At 63.2% G+C, this 11,981-nt stretch overlaps 1 protein-coding gene across 5 annotated transcripts; it reads left to right on the forward strand.

Moving 5' to 3' along the window:
- The first annotated feature begins 928 nt into the window (after positions 1–928).
- Positions 929–11,710, forward strand: WDR18 (WD repeat domain 18). 5 transcript variants are annotated; one of them, XM_045491159.1, is made up of 11 exons: positions 937–1,987; positions 3,044–3,154; positions 4,597–4,730; positions 4,886–5,027; positions 5,481–5,624; positions 5,766–5,830; positions 5,925–6,049; positions 6,304–6,470; positions 7,317–7,385; positions 7,478–7,605; positions 9,887–11,710. In XM_045491159.1, the coding sequence occupies exons 1-11, from the start codon at positions 1,778–1,780 to the stop codon at positions 9,948–9,950; spliced, it is 1,359 nt and encodes a 452-aa protein (XP_045347115.1). In that variant the 5' UTR covers positions 937–1,777; the 3' UTR covers positions 9,951–11,710. The 5 variants fall into 5 exon arrangements, with proteins under 5 accessions (XP_045347114.1, XP_045347112.1, XP_045347113.1 ...); XM_045491160.1 differs by lacking the exon at positions 9,887–11,710 and adding an exon at positions 8,078–9,080 and having other exon boundaries at positions 943–1,987; positions 7,478–7,851; XM_045491158.1 differs by lacking the exon at positions 9,887–11,710 and adding an exon at positions 8,078–9,080 and having other exon boundaries at positions 929–1,987; positions 4,886–5,624; positions 7,478–7,851.
- Positions 11,711–11,981: the final 271 nt, after the last annotated feature.

Raw genomic sequence — 11,981 nt, forward strand, 5'->3', positions numbered from 1 at the left:
CAGAAGGCAGGCGCTTAACCGACCGAGCCACCCAGTGTTTAAAATAATATTTGAGGGGGCACGTGGGTGGCTCAGCTGAGCACCCGACATCAGCTCAGGTCATGACCTCGTGGTTTAGTCCTTGAGTCTGAGCCCCCCTCCCACGGGGCTCTGTGCTGTCAGCGCAAAGCCTCCTTCAGATCCTCTGTCCCACACTCTCTCTGCCCCTCCCCCGCTCATGCTCTAGATCTCAGAAAAATAAATGAACATTTAAAGAAAATAAAAAAGGCGCCTGGGTGGCTCGGTTGGTTAAGCATCTGACTTTGGCTCAGGTCACGATCTCTCAGTTTGCAAGTTCGAGCCCTGCATCGGCTCTCCTGTCCCTGCTTCTGATCCTGTGTCACCCTTTCTCTCTGCCCTTCTCCCGCTTGCACAAGCTCTCTCTCAAAAATAAACATTAATTTTTTTTTAAATATTAAAAAAAAAGAAAAAAACATTTGAGGAACCTAGGAGCATCAACTCGTTGTGAGGGTGGAAATCAGGGAGCCCTGGTTCCACTTGCAACCTGTCTGAACTAGGAGGTCCCTGCACACTCAGCTCTCCTCACGTCAATTTACAAGAGTCCTGCACTGCCTAGCTCCATCTTCCATGGTCTGCCTCAGGGCCTTTGCACGTTCCTCTGCCCACCTTTCCCTCCAAGTTGTTAATTCCCTGCTCAAGTGACACCTGCTTTCGGAAGCCCCTCTTCCAGACCCCCCCAAACTAGGCAGGGCCCCCGTGGCAGCCCTTCACCCCCGTAACTGCTTCTTGCTGTGGCCCCAGGGCTGGGAGCAGCCGCCCTGGGCAAAAGCCCTTTCCGGGTCCGGCCTCCCGGTCCGAGGCTCGCGCCTGCCACCTGGCGGTCGGGCTGGAGCCGCGGATACCCCACGCCCCGAGCTTCCGTTCCTCGCTCAGGCGGTTCCCTCCCTCCATCCACCCATCGTCTCCTGGATATGAAGCGGGGTTGGGGGCGCACGGTCTCCGCTCTGCTCTAGGACACCTGCTCCCATAACGCCCTCGGCTGCTTGGGGCGGGCGCTTCCGGCACTGTTGCAAGACCCCGGGCATCCGGAACCCTCCAGTGTCGCTGGGAATAGACGCCAAGGCCTCACCGGCTAAGTGGATTGACTTCACAGGTTTCCAACTAATTCCACGTTTTTGAAAGGCGCTGTTTGGAGACCTGGCCTGGGGCCGGCAGCTGTAGTGGAGGGTAGGCGCCCCTCAGACTGAGATCGCGACTTGTTTGGCCTGCACCACGTTCCTGAAATGTACAGGTGCACTTCGTGGCCCCAGAGAAGAGGAGTCTGGGGGCGGCGGACGGTGGACCCGGGGGCGTTCAGCTAGACAGGTTAGGTACGCAGTGCGCGTTTTTCGTGCAAATGATTATCGAGGCCTGCGAGCTCGGGACTTTACTATTCGCACATTAAAAAAAAGAAAAGGAATCCGAGAGACCGTGTCACTTGGTCAAAGGCGCCCAGCGGGAATGGCCAGGCGACCTCCGGGCTCTGAAGTTCTCTGCAGGAGACCCTGAGCCCCGACTTCCCCCACCTATCTGGGGGCGAGGTCTCCTTCCACGGTCACCGACTCCACGGCACGCGCCCCCACCGCCGCGGGGCGGGGATCTAGCCCCCGGTCGAGCACGTGGTCACGCGCCAGCCCGGGCGAGGAGACGTGGGCGCCGCTCTAGCCGCCGCGGCGCCGGTGCCGGAGTCTCGCTGGCGTGACGTACTTCCGGGGCGGTGGAGGGGGGGGAAGGCAAGATGGCGGCTCCCATGGAAGTGGCCGTGTGTACGGACTCGGCGGCCCAGCTGTGGAGCTGCATCGTGTGGGAGCTGCACTCGGGCGCCAATTTGCTCACGTACCGCGGCGGCCAGGCCGGACCCCGCGGCCTGGCGCTGCTCAATGGCGAGTACCTGCTGGCGGCGCAGCTGGGCAAGAACTACATCAGCGCCTGGGAGCTGCAGCGGAAGGTGCGGCGGCGCGCGCCCCGGCCCGGGCTTCGTCGGAGAGTGCGCGGGGCGCCCCAGAGTGGGGTCGGGGGAAGGGTCGGTGGGGCCCGCGGGGTCCCTGAACCGGGGCGGGGGTGGTCTCGGTTAGGGTGCGCTGCGCATGCGCGGGCGGGTCTGGGGGCGGTGGGCGAGGAGGGAGGCTCGCTCTGGGTTGGGTGGGATCGTTGGCGCTGGGCTGAGGGTGGGCCACTGGGGAGAGTGAGGAGCGTCTGTGGGGCAGGCACCCTTGATGGGCTGGGGAAGTGGGAGGGAGCTTGGGGAGCGAAGTTTAAGTAAAGGACTTTCAGAGTGTTCGCTCTTGAATGCTCTCTCTCTGTAAAGAGAGCTTTCTGATCTTAACACGCTAATAAACTTGTTTGCTGTTCATTTAAGGAGAAGGGGGGAAAAAAGGATTTTCTGTGGGGTTCCACGGGTCTGTTGTTCTTGGAAGGTGAATATCAGAGGCCCAGGAGAGTCATGCATTTATTTCCCCCCGCCCCCCCCCCCCCCAAAGAGATACTACCCTTCATCCCAAGGGCCCATTGGTCTCTTCTTATAAACACCCAAAGTGCAGCCCCTGAAGTTTCTTGCTGCCCGGCTCTGACAGCTGAAGTTTCTCGGGACAAGCTCTGTGTTCTGGCTTTACCTGGTGTGGTCCACTCATACTCAGGAAGTTTTCCCTTTAAAGAGATGAGAAAACTGACCGTCAGGATCACAGGCTGGATGTTACGGAAGGCGGGGTTGTGGCACAAGCCGCCTGGCCATTGGGCTCTCCAGCTCCTTCCTGGACCTTCTGTGGCTTGCCCACCCCTACCCCCACCCAGAGTGAGCACCGTTCTGCTTTGACCCAGCAATCTGCAGGCCTCCCCCTCCAGCCTGCAAAGCCTGGGCTGGATCAGGTGCCTTCTTGATGACCCTTGATTAGTTCAAATCACCCCTGTTCCTGCCCTTCTTTCCAGCTCTCTCGGACTTTTCTCCTCACTGTCCCCTAGCTTCCGAGTTCCACGTGAAGCTCAGAGGCTTCTTATGTCTCTCTAGGACCAGCTCCAGCAGAAGATCATGTGTCCCGGACCTGTCACCTGTCTGACCACATCGCCCAATGGCCTGTATGTCCTGGCGGGGATTGCAGAGAGCATATACCTGTGGGAGGTAAGAGCAGGTGTAAAACCAAGGTAGTGGGATTTGGTCTCAGGGCGCTGGGTTAATTAGACCGTGTTGTCACCAACAGTTGCTTATGTTTGGGCGGGGGACACCCGCGTCACCTCCTGCACAGACAGCACAGGGTTTGGAGCCAGAAGATGGACACATAATCACGCTCTGCCTTTCTTGACCTTGTCCGTACTTGTAAAACGGCCTTTGTACTTCCCCCAGAGGTCTGAGGGCCACAGAGATACGAGGGGGCTTAGTTATTTCACCCCAGAGGCTTTTAATGATTTGAACGATTTTTAATGATTCTAAAACTAGGAAGTGGTTGCTCTGGTGCAGGGAGGGAAACTGGGGCGGGGCGGTTTCTTCAAAGGTTGCCCATCATGGTAGAAATCCTTGCCCTGGTGCAGGGAGCGTGGGCAGAAATCAATGTCCCCCTTCCCTCTCTAATGAGGGACGTCTTGGGTCTTGGCTGGTGGGCTCTGTGGTCTGACCCTGGCTCCCCCACCCTCCGGGCGAATTCTTGACCGGTGCGGGCCATGGACACAAGGGGGCGCCCCCCACAGCCAACCCAAGGCAGCAACTCCGCCTGAGGACCTGACTCCGATATCTGCCACTGTCCACCTTTCCCCCCTTCCATCTGTGTGGTGAGGGGGGAGGAAAGCTGGAAATCCTCAGAGCAGGGGCCTCAGGGGGAGGCTGTGTGTTTCTCTGGCTTTTCCTTATGTAAGACACCAATGGTTAGATTCAGGGCCACCCTCTGGTGTGTGGTTAGACTTGCAAAGACCCCGTGTTCAAGTAAGGTCTCAGGTCTCAGGAGTTAGAACGTGAATCTGTGTATTAGGGGAACACCGGTCAACTCGCAACAGAGTCTTGGCCCCCCAGCCCACCCCACCTTCCCAGGCTCACCTGTCCGTGCCGCCAGGGGCCTCCCCCTTGCCCCCGGCCACTGGCCCATCCCCCTGCGGTGGCATCTGAAGACGGTGACTTCCCGCTTCTGGGTCCCAGGTCTGGCTGGTTCTGGAGGGAAGGGCCCACGGTCTCACCAGCCTCTTCTGTGGCCTTGTCACTCTCCTCCATGCAGACAGCCCATGCCCTCCCCGGACCCCATGGTTACGTGACGGCCTTGTCCCGCACTGGACAGGGGTCCTCGGGCCAGCTGACGCACAGGGCTCAGAGGTCAGGGTGACTGTGGACGAGGGGGTGGGAGCTCCAACAAGATCATCATCCATTTGGGGATGTCCTAGGCAGGACAGCCGGGAAGAGGCATGGCCTCCCACCAGGCCTCAGTATTCCTCCCAGACACCCTGGCCGTGAACCCCTGACCCGAGCGCTGGGACAGTCAGTGTGGACAGGCTCTCCCCCCAGTGCCCCCGTGTGACCTGGCGGCCGGGGGGCGGGGGCAGCACCCGTTTCCTGCCCTGACCTGTGTGCACCCTCCACAGGTCTCCACGGGGAACCTTCTGGTCATCCTGAGCCGCCACTATCAGGATGTGTCATGCTTGCGGTTCACTGGGGACAGCAGCCACTTCCTCTCGGGGGGCAAAGACTGCCTGGTGCTGGTGTGGAGCCTGTGCAGGTGGGGCCTCGGGCCCTCTCGGGTCGGGTCTGGCCACAGCGCACGTGGCAAGAGCCGTGCCGGGGCCCCAGGGTGGGAGGGGGCTGAGAGCCAGGCGGGGCATCAGGGTGTGGGCCCCCTCCCCCCCCTTGCTGAGGTCTGTTTCTTGCACACAGCGTGCTGCAGGTGGACCCCTCCAGGACCCCAGCCCCCCGGCATGTCTGGTCTCGTCACACCCTCCCCATCACAGACCTGCACTGTGGCTTTGGGGGGCCCCTGGCCCGGGTGGCCACCTCTTCGCTGGACCAGACGGTGAAGGTAGGGACCCCCTCCCCCAAGTGGATCTGTGAGTCACGTCCTGGCAGCTGGCAGGCTCTTGGCCAGCGTGAGCCAGTGAGTCGCCTCCTTTCCCCAGGCTGGCAGCTCCAGACAGCTCCTAATCCCCCTGATGCCTCCCGCCTCAAGGACGGCCAGAGGGTGGACGGTCCAGGCCTGCGTCGGCTTGGAAATTCCCAGTTGGCTGCCTGTGCCTGGCGGCTCCCTGGCCAGACCTCAGGGGATTTGAGGGCACACTGGCCCTTTGGGCTTGGCGGTGGGCGGGGGCCGGCGGCGGCTAAAGCAGGTGGGGGGAGGGGTCGTGGGCCTGAGAGGCGAGTTCTGCCCCCGGGAAGGCCGGGTCTCTCCGCATCCCCGCCCCCCGGGGCCACGGCTGCGGCCCCAGTTCCCCGGGGTCCAGAGCGGCCAGAGCTCCTATCGCACCCACACCCCCAGCTGTGGGAGGTCTCGTCGGGCGAGCTCCTGCTCTCTGTGCTGTTCGACGTGGCCATCGTGGCCGTGACCATGGACCTGGCCGAGCACCACCTGTTCTGTGGCGGCAGCGACGGTTCCATCTTCCAGGTCGACCTTTGCGCCTGGGTGAGTGGACACGTGGGGGGAGGGGGTGCCTGGGCCCGGGGCCGGGGTGCTCACTGGGCCGTGGGACCCCAGGTTCCCCCCGCCCCGCTGCCTGGGGCCCCCGGGCTGAGGCGCGGCCCCGGGCCCTCTTGGCCTCCACAGCCTGGGCAGAGAGAGAAGACCTTCCAGCCGGAGCAGGACAGCGGGAAGGCGTTCAGAGGGCACAGGTGCGGGGCGGGGCCAGGAGCGGGAGGGGTCCCGCGCTCGGGCTCTCGGCCTGGGGTCACCCGTGCCGCCCTCCGTGGGGCTCGTCGTCCCCAGGAACCAGGTGACCTGCCTGTCCGTGTCTACCGACGGCAGCGTGCTGCTCTCCGGCTCCCACGACGAGACCGTGCGCCTGTGGGACGTCCAGAGCAAGCAGTGCATCAGGACGGTGACCCTCAAAGGTGAGGCGCCCTGGGTGCGGGGGCACGGGGCAGCCAGCTCCCCCGGGGGCTCTCGAAGGCGCGCGGCTTCGCCGGTTTGTCCACACCACGGTTTTTCCCCGGCGAGTTGGCCGCCCTGGGGCCTGTGCAGCGAGGAGAGGCCCGGGGGCCGGGCGGTGCCGCTCCTGGACAGCTGGGGGGGTGAGGACTGGGGGCCCGTGGGAGCCGCCTGCGTGGCCTGGGGCGGCTTCGGACCGCGGCCTGCCCTGCCACAGGCCCTGTGACCAACGCCTCCATCATGCTGGCACCGCTCAGCATGCTGAGCTCGGACTTCAGGCCGGGCCTGCCCCTGCCCCACTTCAACAAGCACCTACTGGGCGCCGAGCACGGGGACGAGCCCCACCGAGGGGGCTTCACGCTGCGCCTGGGCCTCCACCAGCAGGTACGTCCCCGTCCCCACACAGGCGTCCCCTCCCTCGGGAAGACCTTCCTCTGCCCGGCTCTGCACGTTCTGTCGGGTTCAGGGTGGTGACCTGCCTCGGGCACCGGCGCTCCCGGGGAGGGGGCGTCTCTGACCTGGCGACTGAGCCCAGGCGGGGGCTTGGCAGGTGAGCTCAGGAAACCCAGGGCGTTTGGAACGAGGGCGCATTGCGGAGCAGAGCTTGGCCTGAAAGTACCGTGTGTCCGGCCGCTTCTCTGCTGGGGGGTGGAGAGGGGAGCCCCCAGGGATCGCCCGTCTGCCGCCCCAGGTCCGGGGGCACCCGCCTGCTCTACAGGTCCTTGCCTGGCACGCTCGGGCCGTGCTCCGCCCACCGTTCTGGGCCGTGAACTGCACAAGCCCCTCGGGGTGTCTGGAGCCCTCCTGCAGACAGCTGGCCTCTGGCTGTGCCAACGAGGGCCGCGTGCCCGGATGCTGTCCAGCAGGAGACAGACGGCCTCCCCGCAGCAGTAGTGGCGTCCAGCCCACGGTGTGCCGGGGCTGGAGGCCTCGGCTGACCGGCCGGCCCGTCTCCTGGGCCTCCTTGGCCTTGCTCTCTGCACGACCGTCAGGGCCCAGCGCTGTGCCCACGGCGTGGCCTTGGGTGTCCCTGCCCCCGGGCCACGTTGGGAGTACGTTGCACCCGTCCAGCCGGGGGGTTGGAGCCCGTGACCTCAGTAGAGACGTCGCGCGCCCCAGCCCGGCGTCTGGCGGTCGTTTCCGCAAACCTCAGCGTCCCCTCGGCCAGCGGGTGTCAGGAAGGCACCTCCCCGGCAGGGCCGCTGCCACGTGGCTCCTTCCGTGTTGCAGGGCTCGGAGCCCAGCCACCTGGAGCGGGCAGAGCAGCTGCACGCGGTGATGAGCGGCACGATGGAGAAGGTGGGCCGGGGCCACGGGGCGGGCAGGGGACGCCCCCGAGCCCCCGCCCCGTCCGGGACCCGCAGGCGACCCGGCTCCCTGTCCTTCCCCAGAGCGTCCTGGGCGGCCAGGACCAGCTGCGGATCCGTGTGGCCGAGCTGGAGGACGAGGTGCGGAACCTGCGGAAGGTCAACCGCGACCTGTTCGACTTCTCCACGCGCATCATCACGCGGCCGGCCAAGTGAGCCCCCCGCCCGCCGAGCGGCCCCTGGACGTGTTGCCCCCTCGAGGAGCCTTGTGTCCCACGTGTTGGCCACCGGTGCCTCCGTGCGGCTTCTGGTGCTGCTCTGTCTTTAACAAAAGGGCTAAAAGCCTCTTCTCTTCAACCCTCTGTGTGCCCTGGCGGTGGCGGGGGGTGGTCCCAGGTCCCGCGTGGTGGCCCCAGGACTCCTAGCGGGACCTGTTTCAGCAGAGCCCCCTGAGTCCGGTTTTTTATTTTTTTTTTTTTCAACGTTTATTTATTTTTGGGACAGAGAGAGACAGAGCATGAACGGGGGAGGGGCAGAGAGAGAGGGAGACACAGAATCGGAAACAGGCTCCAGGCTCTGAGCCATCAGCCCAGAGCCTGACGCGGGGCTCGAACTCACGGGCTGCGAGATCGTGACCTGGCTGAAGTCGGATGCTTAACCGACTGCGCCACCCAGGCGCCCCAGGTTTTTAAAACCTTGTCAAGAAGATATGGTTCTTTTCAGAGACTGGTCGGCTGCCCCAGGGCTTTCGCTCGACCGTGAGGACCAGGCCACACTCGGTGGGAGGGTGTGCTGGGGCAGGGGTGGCTTCTGAGGTGCGGGTGGAGGTTACCCGGGGCAGGAATGGTTCAGAGAGTGCAGTGTGGTCCCACCGGTCCCAGCCCTTTGATGGCCTTCCAGCAAGGGTGCCCCCAGCCTGGCTCACGTGGTGGCGGTTCTGGGCCAGAGTCCTCCAGAAGGACGTGTGCCCACACGGCCCGATGAGAACGTCCCTTGGCCTGAAAGGGCCTGAGAGAGGCCAGGGACACCTGCCCTGGGGATGTGGCCAGTGGTCAGCCGGCACCTGGAGCCCAGCTCAGACACGTGGGCCCCATGGCCATCCTCGGAACTTTCCAGAAGGCTGCCCACCCCTAACAGCTCGGCTTAATGACCTAGAAAATCCACGTGGTTGAGCAGGTGCTGGAGAACCCAGCTGGGATCCCGCTCCTGGGCTCAGGGATGGCCCCTTCCTCTGGCTGTGCACCCTGGCCACGGGTCTCGCCACACGGCAGCTGATAGGGCGTGAGATGGGGTCCTGCTGGCTAACTGGGGACACCACGTTGTAAGCCCCCCACCCCCACAGCTTTCAGTTGGGCTCCATCAGCCCCTTGAGGCCAGAATGGGGTTACAGCAGGCCCTGGGCCTCTGGGGTTCCCATCAGCAGCGGAGGGCAGGGAGGGGCTTGGCCAGGGTCCCAAGGGTGCCAGCCCCCTCCCCAGAGTGCCAGGGTCTCTGTTTTCCCATCTGTAGGCTGGGCCCAGGCTGTCCTCACCCTCGGGTCTCCAGAAAGTCTGGAAGATCTGGTTTGACTGAGGCTCTGGTGCCCAGACGCAAGTGAGGGTCCCTCGGAGCCCCTGGGGCCTGTGCCCCTGTGCCCTCCATGCCCTTGGCTGCCTGTACATTTCCAGGAGTAAATGTTTCAGAAGGAGATGTGTCGCTGGTTCTGGGGGCCGGGTGCTGGGAAGGGAGCTGGCAGGTGGCCACGAGATGGGCTGAGCGTTTCGACCTTCGTCTGGAGGCCGCCCTTCCTGGCTCTGGATTCTTGCCTCGGGGGTGCTGTTCCCCCTGCCCTGACCTCCCAAGGATTCACAGGGTCAGAGGCCCCGCCCAGCACCACTCTGGACCTTCCGCTGCTGACTCCGTGGGTCCTGGGGTTTCCTCCTGCCGTGTCACTCCTCCCGCCCTCTGGCCCGGGGCAGAGGCAGCCGACCTTCCTGGTTCCTGCAGGGCTGAGGGGAGGGGCGGGGGGGCTGTGATCTGACTCAGGCCCGAGAGCATCAGGGGACGCTTGGTCCCCGCTGGCCTCTCCATCTGGTCACTGCAGCCTCAGAGAAGCTGCACTCGGGCCCAGACTCAGTTTCCATATCTGTAAAACGGGACATGGCCCTTCTGGGTCCGCAGGGAGGCCTCAGAGCTTGTGCACAGCTGGCGTGTGGCAGGTGCGTGGCACGGGCCGAACCATCAGGTCCGGGCTGAGGTTCACGTGCACGTTCCGTAGCACAAGCTGACCCCAAATCCTGCGCAGTCACTGCCGAGGGGACGAGGCCGGCGACACCCGGTGCCCGCTGGCCGTGTTCCAGGAGGGAACCGCGGGGTGCGCTGGTGGGGACGTGGGGCGGGTGCTGGCGTAGCAAAGTCCGGAGGGTCCTCGGGAATCGGGCCTCCCCGCGCTCCAGCAGGCCTGTGTCCCGGCTCTCACCACACTCCCGTGCCCGGGCTCCCTCTCACCCGCAGGAGATGCACGTCGGGGCGCAAAGAGGTACCTGCACACCCACGTTCACAGCAGCACGGTCCTTAGTCACCGGACATCCCCGGTGCCCGTCCACGCACGAAGGGTAGACACACTCCGTGGTCCATCCACACGCCCGAATGTGATCCAGCCTTAGAAAGTGCCACCTGCCACCACATGGACGGACCCCGAGGACACTGCGCGGTGACGGAAGCCAGACACAGAAGGACACGTCCTGCGTGACCCCACGCACGGGGGTCCCCTGAGGAGTCGCGTCCACAGAGCCAGAGAGCAGACTGGGGGAGCCAGGGGTGGGCAGGGGGCGGGGAGTCTGTGCTGCTTGGGGACAGAGTCTCAGTCTGGGGAGATGGAAAGTTCTGGAGATGGATGGTGGGGGCGGCCGCACGACTGTGTGAGTGCGCCTGATGTCACTGAGCTGTGCCCTTGGAAGTGGTCGCCATGAGGGGCACCTGGGTGGCTCGGTCGGTTAAACGTCGACTTGATTTTTGGCTTAGGTCGTGATCTTGTGGTTCCCGGGGTCCAGCCCTGCGTCAGGCTCCATGGAGCCTGCTTGAGATTCTCACTCCTTCTCTCTGCCCTTCCCAGTTTGTCTTCTGTCTCTTAAAAAAAAAAAAAAAAAACAAAACAGAAAAATGGTTAACGTGTTAAATTTTATTACGCATTTTACCACAATTGGGAAAAACACCTCCCGTGTGTTCACTTGTCGAGTCTGCTCGGCAGCCGGGAGATGGGAACTATTATCGCCTTGTAAGTATGGGGAAACTGAGGCACGGTGGTCAGGGAGCTGATGCTGGGTCATACAGCTGAGAAGTGGCAGTTCTAGATCCCCGCAGAGTCTGGGCTCTTTGTCCCGGCCGCTGACCGTGGGGAGAGGATGCAGAAAAGGCAGAAGGGTAGTGGAAACGGGCAGCTTCAGAGGGCACCCGTGTGTGTGCGCCCTCGGAGGGCCAAGGGCGGCCGGCTGGCATCTGCTGAGCTGGCTTGGGGTGAGGGACCGTCCCCTGCCCAGGACGGGCCCCTCATCCTGAGGAGTCGTGCTGTCAGAGGGACCTCACCACAGGGTGGGCAGAGCCCGGGCGGTGCCTGTGGGCTCTTTACCTCCTGGTGCCTCAGCCAGGACCAGGGCAGGTGGGTGGGCTCCCTGGTGCCAGGGGCCCCTGGCAGGACAGCAGTGACTCAGGCCAGGGCGCGAGCCTGCAACCTGGGACCTTCCCTGTCCTCGGGTGGCTGGACACGGTGGCCTTGTCGGCCGGAACCCAGGCACACAGCTCTGGACGCTCATCTCCAAATTGGATCCGCACTGTTGGCTGCCGTTTGGCATTTTTATTTATCTGATGGAATTTTATTCCTGCCTCTGTAACACTGGCTCCAAAAGGAGATGGTTTTGTGTGTGAAGAATCGGCCGAGTGTAGATTCGCTCATTAGCACGGGAATGTTCTGTGCCCTGAGAGGTGTTGAGACACTTCCCCCCGCCCCCCAACCTTGGGGAGGACGGGCTGAGAGGATTCCGTGCAGGGTGCTGGTGGGCCTGGGTCAGCCAGTGTTTAGTGAGTACCTGCTGCATGCCAGGGTCACGGGAAGAACCTGGTCAGAGCACGGGAGAAGGCTCGGGGGATGGTAGGGGGCAGGGAGCTATGGAAGCTTCTGGAGCAGTGGAGGGTGATGTAACTGTCCTGTCTGAGCTCAAGCATCAATTACAGAGTGCCCACTGTGTGCGAGCATCAGAGACCACATTAGCAAGCCAGACCCACTCTTGCCCTCCCACTGTGGAGTAGGGAAGGTGCCACTAAATAAAGCAGATAAACCAACAAAAGTTTGACGGCATATGATCACGTAGGCGCGGGGGGGGGGGGGGGGGGCTTCACTGGGTGGGGGTGGGGAGGAAGTTCTGTATCTTTCTGGGTGACCAGCAAGAAATGTTTTTCGGAACAAGGGCATTTGGTACTGGGTCTTGAAGGGTGAGGAGTTCTCTGCTCCAAGTTACCTCCCTGACCGCAACTGGAAGGCAGGAGATCTACCCTGTAGGTTCCTAGCAGACGTGATCTGCCTCCGTTTCCCCAGGGTGCACACAACGTCAGA

Source organism: Leopardus geoffroyi, chromosome A2 (assembly GCF_018350155.1).
Source record: "Leopardus geoffroyi isolate Oge1 chromosome A2, O.geoffroyi_Oge1_pat1.0, whole genome shotgun sequence".
In the NCBI taxonomy this organism is placed as follows: domain Eukaryota; kingdom Metazoa; phylum Chordata; class Mammalia; order Carnivora; family Felidae; genus Leopardus; species Leopardus geoffroyi.